This window comes from Ammospiza nelsoni, chromosome 4 (genome assembly GCF_027579445.1).
Source record: "Ammospiza nelsoni isolate bAmmNel1 chromosome 4, bAmmNel1.pri, whole genome shotgun sequence".
Classification (NCBI taxonomy): domain Eukaryota; kingdom Metazoa; phylum Chordata; class Aves; order Passeriformes; family Passerellidae; genus Ammospiza; species Ammospiza nelsoni.
Genome location: NC_080636.1, coordinates 52,118,152 through 52,131,072, shown reverse-complemented (window position 1 = coordinate 52,131,072; position 12,921 = coordinate 52,118,152). Strand labels below are relative to the sequence as shown.

Here is a 12,921-nt window from a genome sequence, read left to right as displayed (position 1 = left end):
AGCAAGCCCAGGGATGCTGGTGGCTCTGGGCAGGATCTGGTATCCCAAGGGAGGGGTGTGTAGGGCTTGTTGGCCAAATTGCAGTCCCACAAGAAATGGCAGGGTCAGGGATGTGCTGGGGCCAGAAATCCCCTTATGCCCAGAGACCAGCCCACCCCCAGCATGCTGCTTGTGGCAGTGACTGCCTGAAGTCCCATTGCAAACACGAGAGTCAGTAGATCCACAGGTACAGAAATGCCTTTATTTCTCCAGTAGGCTGAAGTGAAACTGCGAGGACAGAGGCTTTTTCTCACTGCTTCTTTAGTTGCTTCGCATCAGTGCACAAACATCGCTACCCTATGCCCTGTAGCACAGCTGCTGTTCCCTGGCTGTCCGGCACAGCACACCCGTGCATTCCTGCTGCTGTGCCATGTGCAGCCTCCCCCAGATTAACAGCAGATTGCATGAACCAGTGATTTTTGGCTCCTGGGCTCTGAAGCACTGTGTGCCCCCCAGCAACCTGCCCCTCACCCAGGCAAGAGCAGAGCCCGCAGGGGGGATGCCAAGGGGGAAAACACGGCGAGTTTCCCCCCAGCTCCACCGCTGGAGCCTACCGGGGTGGATACCGGCCACGCCTCAGAGGGGCCCCTGGATCCAGCGGCCTTGGGGGTACCCTGGGGATCCCCACCCTGAGGGCTGCAGTCCCGTCTGTCCGCTCTCGCTGTGGCTGCCCCGGTCCCCCTCGGAGGACTGGCTGCTGTCGGCACTCCCGAGGCCGGGATAGGGGCCGTGGGGGCCGCCGCCCGCCCCGCCAAGGCTGTAAAAGGCCCGCTCACGGACATGGAGCTCGTCAGCACGTTTCACCTGGTCCAGCTGCCGGCTGCGGCCCAGTGTCGCAATGGTGCCCGGCGCCCCAGCCCCCAGCCTCCTGCCATGGTGCCCGGGCAGGCGGCCACCCCCAGCCCCCAGCACTGCTGTCCCACTCTCTGCGCCTCGCCCCTGCTCCCGGCCCCTGCCTGCTGCCATGCTGCCCGTGGCTTGCCCTGCCTGTGGAGCGGGTCTGGCTCCTGCTTTGGCAGCTTGAGATCTGCCCCCAGCATCGCCATCATAGCCACCGACACTTTTGTGGCCCCCGCTCGACACCCCGCCGCTGGGTTTCCCACTTGGGAATGGTGCTTTGTCCGTCCTGGGTGTCTTGTCCAGCCCTGCTCCCCCTGGATGGACCCTCATCCCTGCCCCGGGCCGTGCTTCCACACGGGAGGGAGTGGAGGTGGCTGTCCCCACTTCCCCACTCCCTCCTCTGCCGAGCACAGTGCCCATGCCTGCCCTGTGACTGCTGGCTGTCACTGACGGGGTGGTGCGGAACGCCTCAGTAAGGGCTGGGCGGATGCTGGCCCCCTTGGCTGGGACTGTGATAGTGGCCTCCACATCACCCCTGTGGTGGGGGGTCGTGGTAGCCACATGGTCTGGCTTCCCCTTGGACTTCTGCCCCTCTTCTCTCACCTCATCATCATCTTTCCCATGGATGCTGGCCACTGTGGGGCTGGTAATGTCACCACTAGTGACTCTCCAGGGAACAGGGGTTGTCAGTCCTCTATCAACACCGATGGTGGTGGCACCTTCCTCATCCTCTCCAGTGAGGCGGCTGTCCCTGAGGCTGCTGGTAACGCTGTCTCCATGGGTTGGGGTGGCTGTGGTGGCCAGTCTTTCAGGCTGCCTGCGGGCAGGCATGCTGTCATCTTCACCTCCACTGGGTGCCACGGTGACATCCAGCCTGAGGGGGGGCCTGCTGCTTCCCACAGATGGGATGCCGTCATTCTCCCTACTTGCTGTGACACCAGCCTGGGTGGTTACCTGCTCCCCCATATGGATGTTGGCCCTCCCAATGAATATGTTTACCTCATCATCCTGGCCTGGAGAGACCTGGGTGAAACCCTTGGCCCTGTCTGTGCTGCCGAGGCCCCCGTGGGTAATGGTTACACTGCCTGAATTGGGGATGTAAGCGTATTCATCCACACCTGCAGCGTCCACTTGGACATCCTCCATCTTCTCAGTGACAGAGGACAAAGCAGTGCCTCCTGTCCCTGTACCCTGCTTAACACTCTCCTGCCCTTGGCCAGAGACAGTGGCCTCTCCGCTGCCCTCATCCCCTGTCCCTCTGGTAGTAGGGGCCCTCCCTGCGGTCACGGCTCCCCCCTCCGGAACCACCCTGGGGACACCATCATCCTTATTCTCACTCCTGACCCTGGACCTGTTCCCCACCACAACCTCACTGGGGTGTTCACCCTGAGGGAGAATGGGAACACCGCCATCACCTTCCACCACCAAATCCAGATCGCCACTGCCCTCTGAGCTGGATGGGGTGGGACCCATGCCACCCCCACTGCCACGCGCGCGCATGCCAGTGCCAGGCTGAGGACTGGGACCATCCCTGCTGATGCCTGGGGTGCTGCGGTTTTCGGGACTGAAGACAATCCCATACTCAATTACTTCACTGCTGCTGTTGTCACTGTGCTCTGGGACTGTCCCTGCTGACCCAGCTGGTGGCTCCCTCCTGGCATTGCCCTCATCCAGCCGGTGGCTGGGGATGATCCTCTGGTGGTCAGCCTCTTCTTTCTGTGTAGTACACACAAGGGAGAGGTCAGGGTGATGGATTGCTGCTAGGGGTACCCCAGGCAGGCCAGAGTCCCACAGTGTCCCCTGGCTCCCTCCTTACCTTTATCTGCGTCTGGTTCCTCCGCGTTGAGAATGAGTAGACATATTTGAAAATGTAGAAGCCATGCTTGGCATTGCAGCTTTTCAGAAATATCTGGTGGGGAAGAAAATAACCAAAACCCACAATTTTCTTATTAATTGCATTGGCAGGAGTTTCCCTTTCTGCGTCTGGCACTGCAGTAGAGTCCCACCAGTACCCACTGAGGCCCCAGGAGGTGGCAGAAGGATACATACCCGGTGTTGTCCCACACAGTTCCCAGCAGCTCTCTCAGGCAGCGGCGGTGGCACCTGTGGGCAGCAAAACACAGGGAAGAGCAGAGGCATCAAACACTGCCTCAGCATACAGGCAGCTGCCAGTGCCAACTGCTGACCACCCACCCTTTCCACCTTCAGGGAAGGGTGGGAAAACTGCATTGATTAGCCACCAAAATCCCAGGCACTAGCTGGGGTGCTGACTTAGAGACAGCAGTAGTAGGAAAGGTCAAAATCCCATTTCCAGGATCAGAAAATTATTGTGAATTTTGCTCCAGCATGATTGTATTGCATGCTAGCTTTCATATGGTGTTGTTGATAAATAACAAATAACCTTTTCCTGGAGACTGCTGCAGAGGATTTTACCACAGAGCATTTTTAATACACAGCATCATTGCTCACAAAGGAATGCTCCAGCTTACTGCTTGGATCTGCCTGTGATGAGTCCGGAGCTGGTTAACTGGTGGAGTTTCCAGTGTTTACTAAGCTGCTGAGCACCAACCTGTGTGTCCCCACAGCTGAGTTTCTGTACATGCTTGCAGGTTTCCAGCTCTCCCTGATTATCCTGGCATCTTTTGGTGCGTATTGGCTAGTGCATCCCTCAGGGCTGGGGAACCTGCTAGTGGGAGCATCCTGTGAGCCTCACAAAGCCATTTCAGGCATCCCTTACATGCCAGAGTGAGAGACAGCCCCGTGGAAGAGAGTCCTCTTTGATTTCAGAAAAATTAGTGTCTGAAACATCCCAAGCCCAGCTGAAGGGGCAGAAACACACCCCAAAGTATTGAATATCCCCAGGTTGTTTCATTGTTTGTGAACAGTGTCAAAGCTGGATTACAGCTCTGGTCACACAGCATAGCACTAACTCCCATATGTGCTCCTTTTCAGATGAAAAGCAAATCTGATTTATTGCCTTCCCCTGGGCTGCTCTGCTACAGACCATGTTGTAAGAGCTTGCTCTGTGGGGTAAGAGACACATGGGAGGGGCCATCTCAGGTAGATGGGATTTCCCTCTTCCTTACCCTGACAAAAAAGCAAGCCTCTTCTAGAAGCAGACTTTCACTCTAGCTGTGTATTTAGTAAGCTAAGCAACAGTTATGCAAGACAAAAATGGCTCCTATTATATTCACCTTAGCTTGTTTTTAGTTAAATCTCTCAATATTTCAAATTAGGAGAGCTGGAAAATAATTGTGGGCGCCCCTCTGACCACTGTTCCCCACACAGGTAAGATCAGCATCCTTCCCGCACCTCCCTGCCTGTGACTTCATTCAGGCTAAAAGCACATTTTTGCAGGCCAAAAGCACCAGGCAGACCTCAGATCCACAGAAATCCAGGAGGTACAGCCACCCAGATGGACACTTGTGCAAGTCCCTGATTGCTAAGCTGAAGGAACATGCTCAGCCATCCCAGTGCTAATATATATTTTTTCTTCTGGGGTCACCTCTGCTGTTCACGTTACTTCATTCCCCAAGCACCAGAGGTGGTATACACAACTACAACCTATGTTTTCCCACTGCTGAAAGCATGCCAGGATGCACTGGATAGCACATCTCATGCTTCCAGCAGGAACCCAGGAAAAGCCATACTCACAGGTGTGGCGAGGGCTGTGCTGAGCAGGCACAGGCACAGACAGGCAAGGGAAGTTTGCATCTTGGGCTGCTCCTGGAGGTACAAAGTGAAGCATAGCTGCAGTTAGTATTCCTGGGCCTTGTGGTCCTCAATATTCCTGGTTAGCAGCAACCTAAAAGCTCCTGCTATCCCAAAGCTCCCATGGCAGCAGGGTTTTGCAGCGACCCTGGTTTTTCCCAGGCTTTGTGGTGGCCCTCGGCATTGTCCTGCCTCTTTGCATCCCTCACAACAAGGGCAATGCTCTCACCATGTGCTTAGGGCACAGCCAGCAGCTCCAAGTGGGAGCTCTGACACTGGCTGTTAAAACTGCCTAACTTCCTCTGTCAAGGCAGCTTGGGTGGATATTTGTAATAAATGATCCCCTAAAGTTGCTGCAAGTTAAGCTGTTCATAAATCCCAATTAAGAAAGCAGCAGGCTTTAGGCTTTCACAGCACTGATAAATGGCAGCAGGCAATATCTCCATTGGCCAATTCTCATTTCACCCAACCACCCTTGCCTGGGCTTGCAGGTCCATCCCAGAGACTGAAGCCATACCAGTATTGCTACAGGAAACACCAGAAGGAAATACATGCACAAAGATCAGCAGTACAAAAGCAATGTAAGCTCAAGAGATGTGCACAGCCAAGGATCAGGGTGTCCCCATCCCCACTGTGGCTTGCCCAGAGTGAAAGCAGGAGAATCCCTGCTCAGGGACAGCAGAGCTGAAGGGCTAGGGAGAGACAGGGCAGGAAGCTAGGTGAGAAGATTACCTTTTCCTGTCGGAGGCAGGTCCCACAGGCAGACTGTGGAGCCTGTGCCCACTTTGCTGAAATTTAAAGTTGGCCTCGGGTGCACAGAGCCAATCAGCTCCCGCCCAGGGACATTTGTCAGCTCTGGCAGCACTCACAGATAACCAGGGGGAGTAATTTCCAGCTAAAAATGTGTTTGTGGTAAAAGACAGTTATCAAATGTTCCACCTGGCTGAATAAACAGAAAGCACAGTTTATAAATATCTGTTCTGAAGGCAAAATTGCTCAATGATTAGTGCAGATCAGTGTGGCACACATCCAGCTAGGTTATTGATAAGAGGGTGTGCAGTGGGTCTTGGCTTGCTCACTGTGACCAACGTGGGAAAGCTGGCAGGGCTGCAGACATGGAAGGGCAAGATCCAGAGCCAGGCCTGGTCCTGGCCCTTTGGCACAGAAGGGCAGTGTTGGCCAAACTGAGAGCCTCACCATGCTGTGTCTTCTGACACTTGCTTTTTGGGTTTCAGCCTCAACCGCTCTGAGTTAAACCTGTGCAAGCGCAAAAGAGAGGAAATATGTATGGCAAAAAAGAAAAAAATATGTATGTTTTTCCCTGCACTGCTTGCATAGGTCCCTTTGAGCCCTACTTCATTACAAAGAAGTGCTACAAGGGTGTGGGCCATGTACAAACCCTCCTTCTCTCCACCTATACTTTGGGTGGCATTGCTGGTCACCTACACCCTTGCCAAGAAAGGCTCCCATTGCTCCAGCCAGCCTGGCTCAGGCAGTCACTGTGGAGGTGGTGGCAGCAGCTCCCATCCCACTCTCCATTCTGCCTCAACCCAAACCCTGGGAGCTGGCATAACGCCCACGTTATCACCAGAAATGCTTAAACCATCAGCATCAGCCTCAAGCAGGAACAAATCCTGGAGCCAGCGGAAAACTGGCCCTAGGCACTGGCCAGGGAGTGGCAGTCGGATGTCACCCCACAGGGCAGCCAGCCCACGTGCCTTGGCTCCTAGAGGAGAACGTTTGCCAGGTGCCTGGGGGGCTGACGCACACAGGGCTGGGCTAAGCGCCCTGTAGGAGCGGGACCTGGCCCCTGGCAGTGCCAGGGCTCTTTGTCCATGCCAGTTTCCTGACGCAGCGGAGCACCCCCCGGGGATGTGGATGATGGAGCTCTCATGTCCCCGCACCAGCCATGAGTGCACGCAGTGCTCCTCAGTGCCACCATAGGGATTTGTCCCCAGGGGTGCCCATGCTGCAGGCAGCACCTACTGCCTCCCCAGAAGCTGCAGCCTGGCTTTGGCAGACAGAAGCAGTTTTGTACAATGGCCAGTGACTTGCTGCTGCAGGAACAGACTTGTTCTGCAGTTGGACCTGCATCAGAAGCTGAACTCAGGTTTCCTTCCTAGGAGTGCAAGAGAAGCATGGTACCTGCCATAAACTGGGAATGAGGGCCATCACTATTCCCAGATGGTGGCACCTGCCTGGAACCCAGTGGGATTTGTTCTATCCCTATCCATAGTGCAGAGCACCAGTTGGCCAGGGACATACTCCTGTTGGGAAGGGACCCTGAGCTGAGGACTCCCAGCTAGGTATCACCATCGCTGATGAAGGAGGGGAGTGGATGCACCACTGTCACTGTGATAGCCCTGGGAATGAGGCTGTGTGACAGGGACATTTTGGGCTGCAGTACTGTTGTTCAAGACACACATCCAAGTTGCCCAGCTCATACCCATATGACTGGTGCAGGGACAAAGCAAAGCCCTCATTACAGGGGTGTGCGTCTAAAGCTAGTGATGCACAGAAAGAGAAATTAGTGGTTTTGCCCTTATTAAAATTGCCTGATGTGTGGTCAGGCCATGGGAGGTGCATTACCAAGGAAAGAAGACGTGATAAAGTTATCACTGCTCACATATTGGAAATTCACATCAACTTTACGTAAAACAAGGCTGTAATCCCACCGCAGTGTCCCTAAGAGCACCCTTTCATTTTTCAGAGGGCACTCTACAGCAGCTTTCCAAGTTATCCTTGCTATTCCTCCCTCCTTTCATGTGCATCTGAGCTGGAATAACAAGATTCAGCCCTAAGCATCATGCAGCCCCTCAGCCCCTCCCCAAGTGCTGCATTCTTCCACTGACCACAGAAAATTTGGCAGCAAACCTTTTGTCACCAACAAGCTCAGTTCAGTTGCTTTATTTCATTTCATTTCATTTCATTTCATTTCATTTCATTTCATTTCATTTCACTTTGCAAGATACAAAAAAAAGCCTGGGATGGAGCCAGGGATGCAGCCTGTGCATGACAAGCTGCCTGGCATCCCCTCTGGCATGCGGCGGCTCCAGGGAGCCTTGGAATGCACCTTCCTGAGTGGCTGGGGCTGACAGGGACAGCACCAGGGCTGTGCTCACTGGCTGTAGTAGTAATCCTGGCCGTACACGTCATACCCATGCCCTTTGTAGTAGCCGTACTCATCCTCATAGGCGCGGTAGCTGTCCCCACGTGCGTACTCATCCTGTTCCTCGTACCCACCCTCAGTGGTGCCCTCATCCCCCCGGCCATGGTCCCTGGCTGTCACATCATACTCCCACAGCTCCCCAGCTGTGGTGGCATCTGTGGTGACATCTGTGGGTCCCCCATCATCCATAGTGGTCGCCTGTATCAGACCCTCTTCGTTGGTGGTGCTTGCAATGGTGGTAGCTTCAGCTTCTTCCTCCTCCTCTTCTTCCTCTTCTTCTTCCTCCTCCTCTTCCTCCTCTTCCTCAGCTTCACCAGTGCCCTCCTCAGCCGCCGCAGTGCCATTGCCATGAGGTCCAATACTCTCTGTGGTATTGGTGCTTGTGCCGTTGACACCGTTCTCATTCTCATCTACTTCTTCTTCTTCCTCTTCCTCCTCATTCTCATCACTGTCTTCATTTTCAGAGTCTTCCCCCTTGCTGGCAGTTCTCTGCCTGATCCTTTGGCAGTCCTTGCCCTGGCAGAGGGAAGACAGCACAGCATAACTTGGATGTCAGGAGCTTGCAGCTCCATGTGGAAAGGGGAAGGTATGGGCGCAGCTGAGCATTCCCCCACACCTTTCATGGCAGGACTGTCTTTTTGGGGTACCCTTTCCAACCCCAAGTTAATGTCCAGAGCTTTGTCCAGCTATAGGTATTTCCACAGCAACTCCCCAAGCAGAAACAGAGTGCAGGGTATCCCATGGGTACAAGCAAACATGCAATGAACAGCCCCCTCCCCGTGGGTGCTCCCTCTATCTCCCCAAACCGCACCTGCTGGGGGGATGGGATGTCTCCTCCCAGTGCAGCTTGGCAGTCCTCAGGGGCTGCTCCAGCAAGGTGTCCACCTGCCTTGGTTCCAGCATAAAAAGGCCCCTGCAAGGACAGGGACAGACACGGCAGGGGGTCAGCAGCTGGAGTGGAGCGCAGGCTCTCCACAGCGAGAGGGATACGGTGCATCCACACAGAGCATTTGGGCATGGCTCCGAGTTCCCTGCTTTCTCACGGCTCTTGTTCCAGGCTGAAATGTAGAGGCTGCAGCAGGGCAGATGGAGCTGTGCAATTACGTGGTGGTGGCTGGAGTCTGATGTTCCCATTCTGTCTCCAAGTTTTGCTTTGCAAAGCATCTAAAGGTTTTCTTCTGAAGTTACCTCCCAAGTTTCCAGTAAACAAAGAAAGCCACAGGCACACTACACGCGAACACACTGCATGCCATGTGTGGATGGTCAGTGAGATGTGATGGCTCAAAGCCAGGCGTGAGCCCAAACCCCACCAGCAATCAGCCATCAGCAACACTTGGCCCCAGAGATCAGCAGCAGAGCGGGGCTCTCAGTGGGGTGCACAGCTAAAAAAGGGTAAGGAATAACCCATATACAAACAGAGCCTGAAGCAGACACTGAGGAACTGGTGGGGCAATTCACTCAGGGCCCAGCCTGGGAGGTGGAGCTGGTTGGCACCAGCACATGAGCCCAGCCATGGCAGGGAGGCCTGAGGTCAGTGTCATCGCTGCCCTGGGCAATCTCTGCTGCTCACACGCCAAGACCAAGGACACCTACCCTGGCATTTTGGGCCACCTCAGACCTTGAAATACAGGTGCAGGTGCTGGCAGAGAAAATCCAGGCTGCTCTCCTCTCCAACAGGATAGCCATCAAATTGCACAGTGCAGCCAGCTGTGCCAGTGGAAGTGATGCTCCCTATACAGCAGCTTTTTACAAACTGATATGCTTTATAATGCTTTTTACATAACTGACCTTGGGGCCTTTCTGCATGATTCATCTTGCTGACCACCCTGCCAGTGAAGGCATATCCCTGCATGAGAGCAGCCACTGCTTTGGTGCCCTCAAAATGAAAAGGGCAGACCTAAAGAGCAGCTACATTCATGCATACCAGTTAATTTCTTTCTGAGAAATGAAAGTCAACATTTTGCTGCCCATCCTACTGCTCAAATTTATCCTTAGAGATTGCAGTGGTAGGGGAGAGAAACAGCTAAAATGGGGCAAATTGCAGGGAGGTGCCAGAGCTGGCACAGGGGCCACCCCATGCTATATCCCAATCCCTGACAGGCCCCCGAAGCAGGGTTTAAAACCAGATTTCCTGCTTTCATTAAATAACTTTTTAAAAAGAAAAAAATAAAGGACTTGATTAAGCGTGACACGCAGGATTTTAAGCATACCAGATCCTTATTTCAAAGCACCTATGTGCCTGAGACTGCTGGACTATTTTTGAGCATTTGCAGCCCAATAAGGCACAAAAGATCTTTGTAATCCCTTACATTTAATTTTGGACCTGGGTTGCTCTCACAGCTCCAGAGGTGCCCAAGCTCACACTGATCCAGCAGACAGGAGCAGCTTTACCATCTGACTGATACAAATTTGACTTTCCCAATATAGCATCAGTTTGTGTCACTCCACAAACACACATGCAGAGCATAACTGGGTTTTCCATAGGGGTATTCTCAGTGTTACAGGGGTAACAGATCCTGAAAGATGAAGATTAGAGGAGTTCCTAACAGCACCCTCTTCCTTGTGTGAACCTCCCTGGTTCTGTTCTTTGGCCCATCCTGCTCCTTTCTGATCCACTGGAAATGGAAACCCAGAGAATTTGTCTCAGGGTTGTTTGGTGAAACCCCTGCCCAGGAAGAAAAAGGAAAGCAAAAGGAAAATATCGACAAAAAAAGTAAAATAAGGTCCAGAGTAGAAAATCCAGTTGTATCCAGAGTGCGAGCCTGTGGGAAGTCAGTGACCACAAATGCTGATGAGAAGAGACAACAAAACCAAAGAAAGTTCCCAAATTCCTGTATTTGTTTTGCAGACTGCTGGTTTGCCATACTCACCCCCTCTTCCTCCTCCTCCGAGCCATCCCCCTCTTCCTCAGATGAGTCACTACCCTAAGAGGAAAAACCAAGTTGGAGGAGGGTGGGTGGGTTCCCAGTGGTATCACAAGTACAATGTTCTGTGCCCAGGCCCACAGGCCAAGCCAACAGGGCACAGACCTTGCCCCAGTCTCATTTGGGCTAAAATCTCTGCATTTGGAGGGCAGCAAAGCAGCAGCAACCCCTCGGAACCACCCACCTGGTACCGTCGCTGCGGGGGATACACGTAGATGTATCTGTACAGGTAATGCCGGTGCCGGCTCTTGAAAACCTACCAGGAGAAGGAGGGGGAAAATCCCATCAGTCTGGGGCCTTGGGTACAGGAGCCACCAAAATGCGCTCTTCCTCAAGATCAGCCCTGTGTGGGACTAGGCACAGGGGAGACCCTACCGCATTCTCTTCTGAGTCATCCAGCTTGGGTTGCCGCAGCCAGCTCTTGACCTGGGGGAAAGGGTGAGTTGGTACGTGCCCCACACCAGCCCTGGCAAGGCCAGGGGTCCCCCCTCAGCTGGCACTCACCGAGAAGGTGCACGCCATTCCCACCAGGCAGACAAACACCAGGACACTCCTCATGGCTGCTGTCTCTAGGAACACTGAAACACATTGAGGGCTTGCATTTCAGCTAGAAAGCACCAACACCACTCCAAACCATCCACGTGTCTATGTCCACGTGGGTGACTGGGGAGAAGAAAGGCTGACCTCCAGCCTTCCTTGGTGAAGTCACCCAACCCCTCCATAGACCCAATTCTTTCTTTTTTTTCTTTTTTTTTTAAAGATCTGCCTGAACTTCCATTAATACATTTTGTTTTTTCTAGAAGCCACCATATACCAGAAAAGCAAGTTTCCCCATGTAGTGAACTCAAAGCTTTCCTGGAGAAGGATAACTTATTCCTGTTTCCCCATTGTCCTTAAGGGAGGGGAGAAAGCCAAGCCCCACTGGAGACACAACAGGAGCAGCTGGGAGCACTGCCCACTGTGGCTGCCCTTCCACAGCTCAAGACCTGCTTGGGCTTTGCCCAGGAAGCAGTTGCTCCTGGGAATTACACCACAGACAGTGTAACCTCACTGAGGAAAAACAAACAAGCAAACAAATAATGGAAGTAATTGACTTCACAGGCTGCCACTGGTAAAAACAGCAGTGGCAAGGCACCAATGCAAAGAGCCCCCCATAGGCACAGCTGGAGGGGATTTAGCTCTAGGCAGGTCTGAGCTGCACACCCAAAGCACCAAAACACAGCCTGCCCTCATGCATCAAGGAGAAAGGAGCACACCCAATCGTTTCCAGCATCACCCCAGCCTTCCCCCAGTGAACAACGCTCCCAGCATCCCCCTGAGCTCAGTCAGGCTTTCTCCTACCCTTCCTCTGCCTAAACCCAGTATCCGCTGGGCTTGTAGGGAATTGTTATTACATTTATCTGTGCTTGAGATTTCCCTAGTTTTGCTTAATTCAGGCTATAAAACAAGTGTCCACAAGTTTCTCTGACCTTGCAGCAAGGGTCTGGATGCTCATCCCCTCCACCCAAGTGCTTCATGAAGCCACAGATCCAGAAAAAGACTAAAAGCAGCACCCCAATCCTGCCAGCAAGCTGACCCTCCCATCTCCCTGCAAAAAGCAGACATCAATGCACAACCCAAGGGAGAAAAGCAGCAGCAAGCTTACCCTGCCCCAGCACTGAGAGCTAACCATGGAGTCAGCCGGCAGAGATTTCCTCCCACTGCTGCCCTGCTGGGATATAAGGCCTGGCTTTGCCCCCCGTAAGCCAGTCACCGCCCTGCCCAGAGTGACGCCAGCTCTCCAGCATGCACCAAAACCCCTCCAAAACTTCAACGCTGGCAGATTTGGTGCACAAACATAGCACCCCACGCTGCTGCCAAACCCAGAGAGGCTTGCCCTGCGCCACTTAATTGAGGGTCTGGCCTCAGATGTGCGGCTGGGAGGCCGAGGGTATAATAACACTCTGGGTTTTAATTAAAATAAATATTGGGAAATATGTTGCTGGGGGGTGTCCACCTCCCTTTTTGAGAAATCCTGTCACTGTTTTTTCAAGTAGACAAAAAGACCGACCTCAAAAGCCCAGCCCCACAGCCACTTGTGCAGAGCCGTTAGACCAAAAAAAAGCTAAATCAAAAAAAAATCCCTCTCCAGGATGCCTGCAGAGGCCTTGGTAAGGGAAGGGAAAGAAAAGGGGACTCAGATACAGGTGTCACTCCATGCCCCTTTGAGAGCCATTTCTGCCACAGTGTTGCTACAAA

General features: G+C 53.3%; 2 protein-coding genes across 4 annotated transcripts; both read right to left on the bottom strand.

Annotated features, from left to right (window-relative positions):
- Nucleotides 1-244: 244 nt before the first annotated feature.
- MEPE (matrix extracellular phosphoglycoprotein) lies at nucleotides 245-5,339 on the bottom strand. Its single transcript, XM_059470674.1, has 5 exons — nucleotides 5,323-5,339; nucleotides 4,534-4,605; nucleotides 2,929-2,982; nucleotides 2,696-2,788; nucleotides 245-2,595 (listed from the first exon to the last, which is right to left on the bottom strand). The coding sequence occupies exons 2-5, from the start codon at nucleotides 4,591-4,593 to the stop codon at nucleotides 616-618; spliced, it is 2,187 nt and encodes a 728-aa protein (XP_059326657.1). The 5' UTR covers nucleotides 4,594-4,605; nucleotides 5,323-5,339; the 3' UTR covers nucleotides 245-615.
- Nucleotides 5,340-7,487: 2,148 nt separating this feature from the next.
- Nucleotides 7,488-12,378, bottom strand: IBSP (integrin binding sialoprotein). 3 transcript variants are annotated; one of them, XM_059470585.1, is made up of 7 exons: nucleotides 12,329-12,378; nucleotides 11,188-11,252; nucleotides 11,059-11,109; nucleotides 10,868-10,939; nucleotides 10,630-10,683; nucleotides 8,571-8,672; nucleotides 7,488-8,275 (listed from the first exon to the last, which is right to left on the bottom strand). In XM_059470585.1, exons 2-7 carry the CDS (start codon nucleotides 11,239-11,241, stop codon nucleotides 7,709-7,711), a joined length of 900 nt encoding a protein of 299 aa, XP_059326568.1. In that variant the 5' UTR covers nucleotides 11,242-11,252; nucleotides 12,329-12,378; the 3' UTR covers nucleotides 7,488-7,708. The 3 variants fall into 3 exon arrangements, with proteins under 3 accessions (XP_059326568.1, XP_059326567.1, XP_059326569.1); XM_059470584.1 differs by having other exon boundaries at nucleotides 11,188-11,261; nucleotides 12,329-12,364; XM_059470586.1 differs by lacking the exon at nucleotides 10,630-10,683 and having other exon boundaries at nucleotides 11,188-11,261; nucleotides 12,329-12,363.
- Between the last annotated feature and the right edge of the window lie 543 nt (nucleotides 12,379-12,921).

What these genes read in the sequence shown, in the direction of transcription:
- MEPE (XM_059470674.1), bottom strand. Translation starts at nt 4,593, where the DNA reads ATGCAAACTTCCCTTGCCTGTCTGTGCCTGTGCCTGCTCAGCACAGCC. An exon ending in GCACAGCCCTCGCCACACCT is followed by an intron (nt 2,983 to 4,533) that starts GTGAGTATGGCT and finishes TGCTGCCCACAG; the next exon opens with GTGCCACCGCCGCTGCCTGA. An exon ending in ACTGTGTGGGACAACACCGG is followed by an intron (nt 2,789 to 2,928) that starts GTATGTATCCTT and finishes CTTCCCCACCAG; the next exon opens with ATATTTCTGAAAAGCTGCAA.
- IBSP (XM_059470585.1), bottom strand. Translation starts at nt 11,241, where the DNA reads ATGAGGAGTGTCCTGGTGTTTGTCTGCCTGGTGGGAATGGCGTGCACC. An exon ending in ATGACTCAGAAGAGAATGCG is followed by an intron (nt 10,940 to 11,058) that starts GTAGGGTCTCCC and finishes TTCTCCTGGTAG; the next exon opens with GTTTTCAAGAGCCGGCACCG. An exon ending in CGGAGGAGGAGGAAGAGGGG is followed by an intron (nt 8,673 to 10,629) that starts GTGAGTATGGCA and finishes CTGTCCTTGCAG; the next exon opens with GGGCCTTTTTATGCTGGAAC.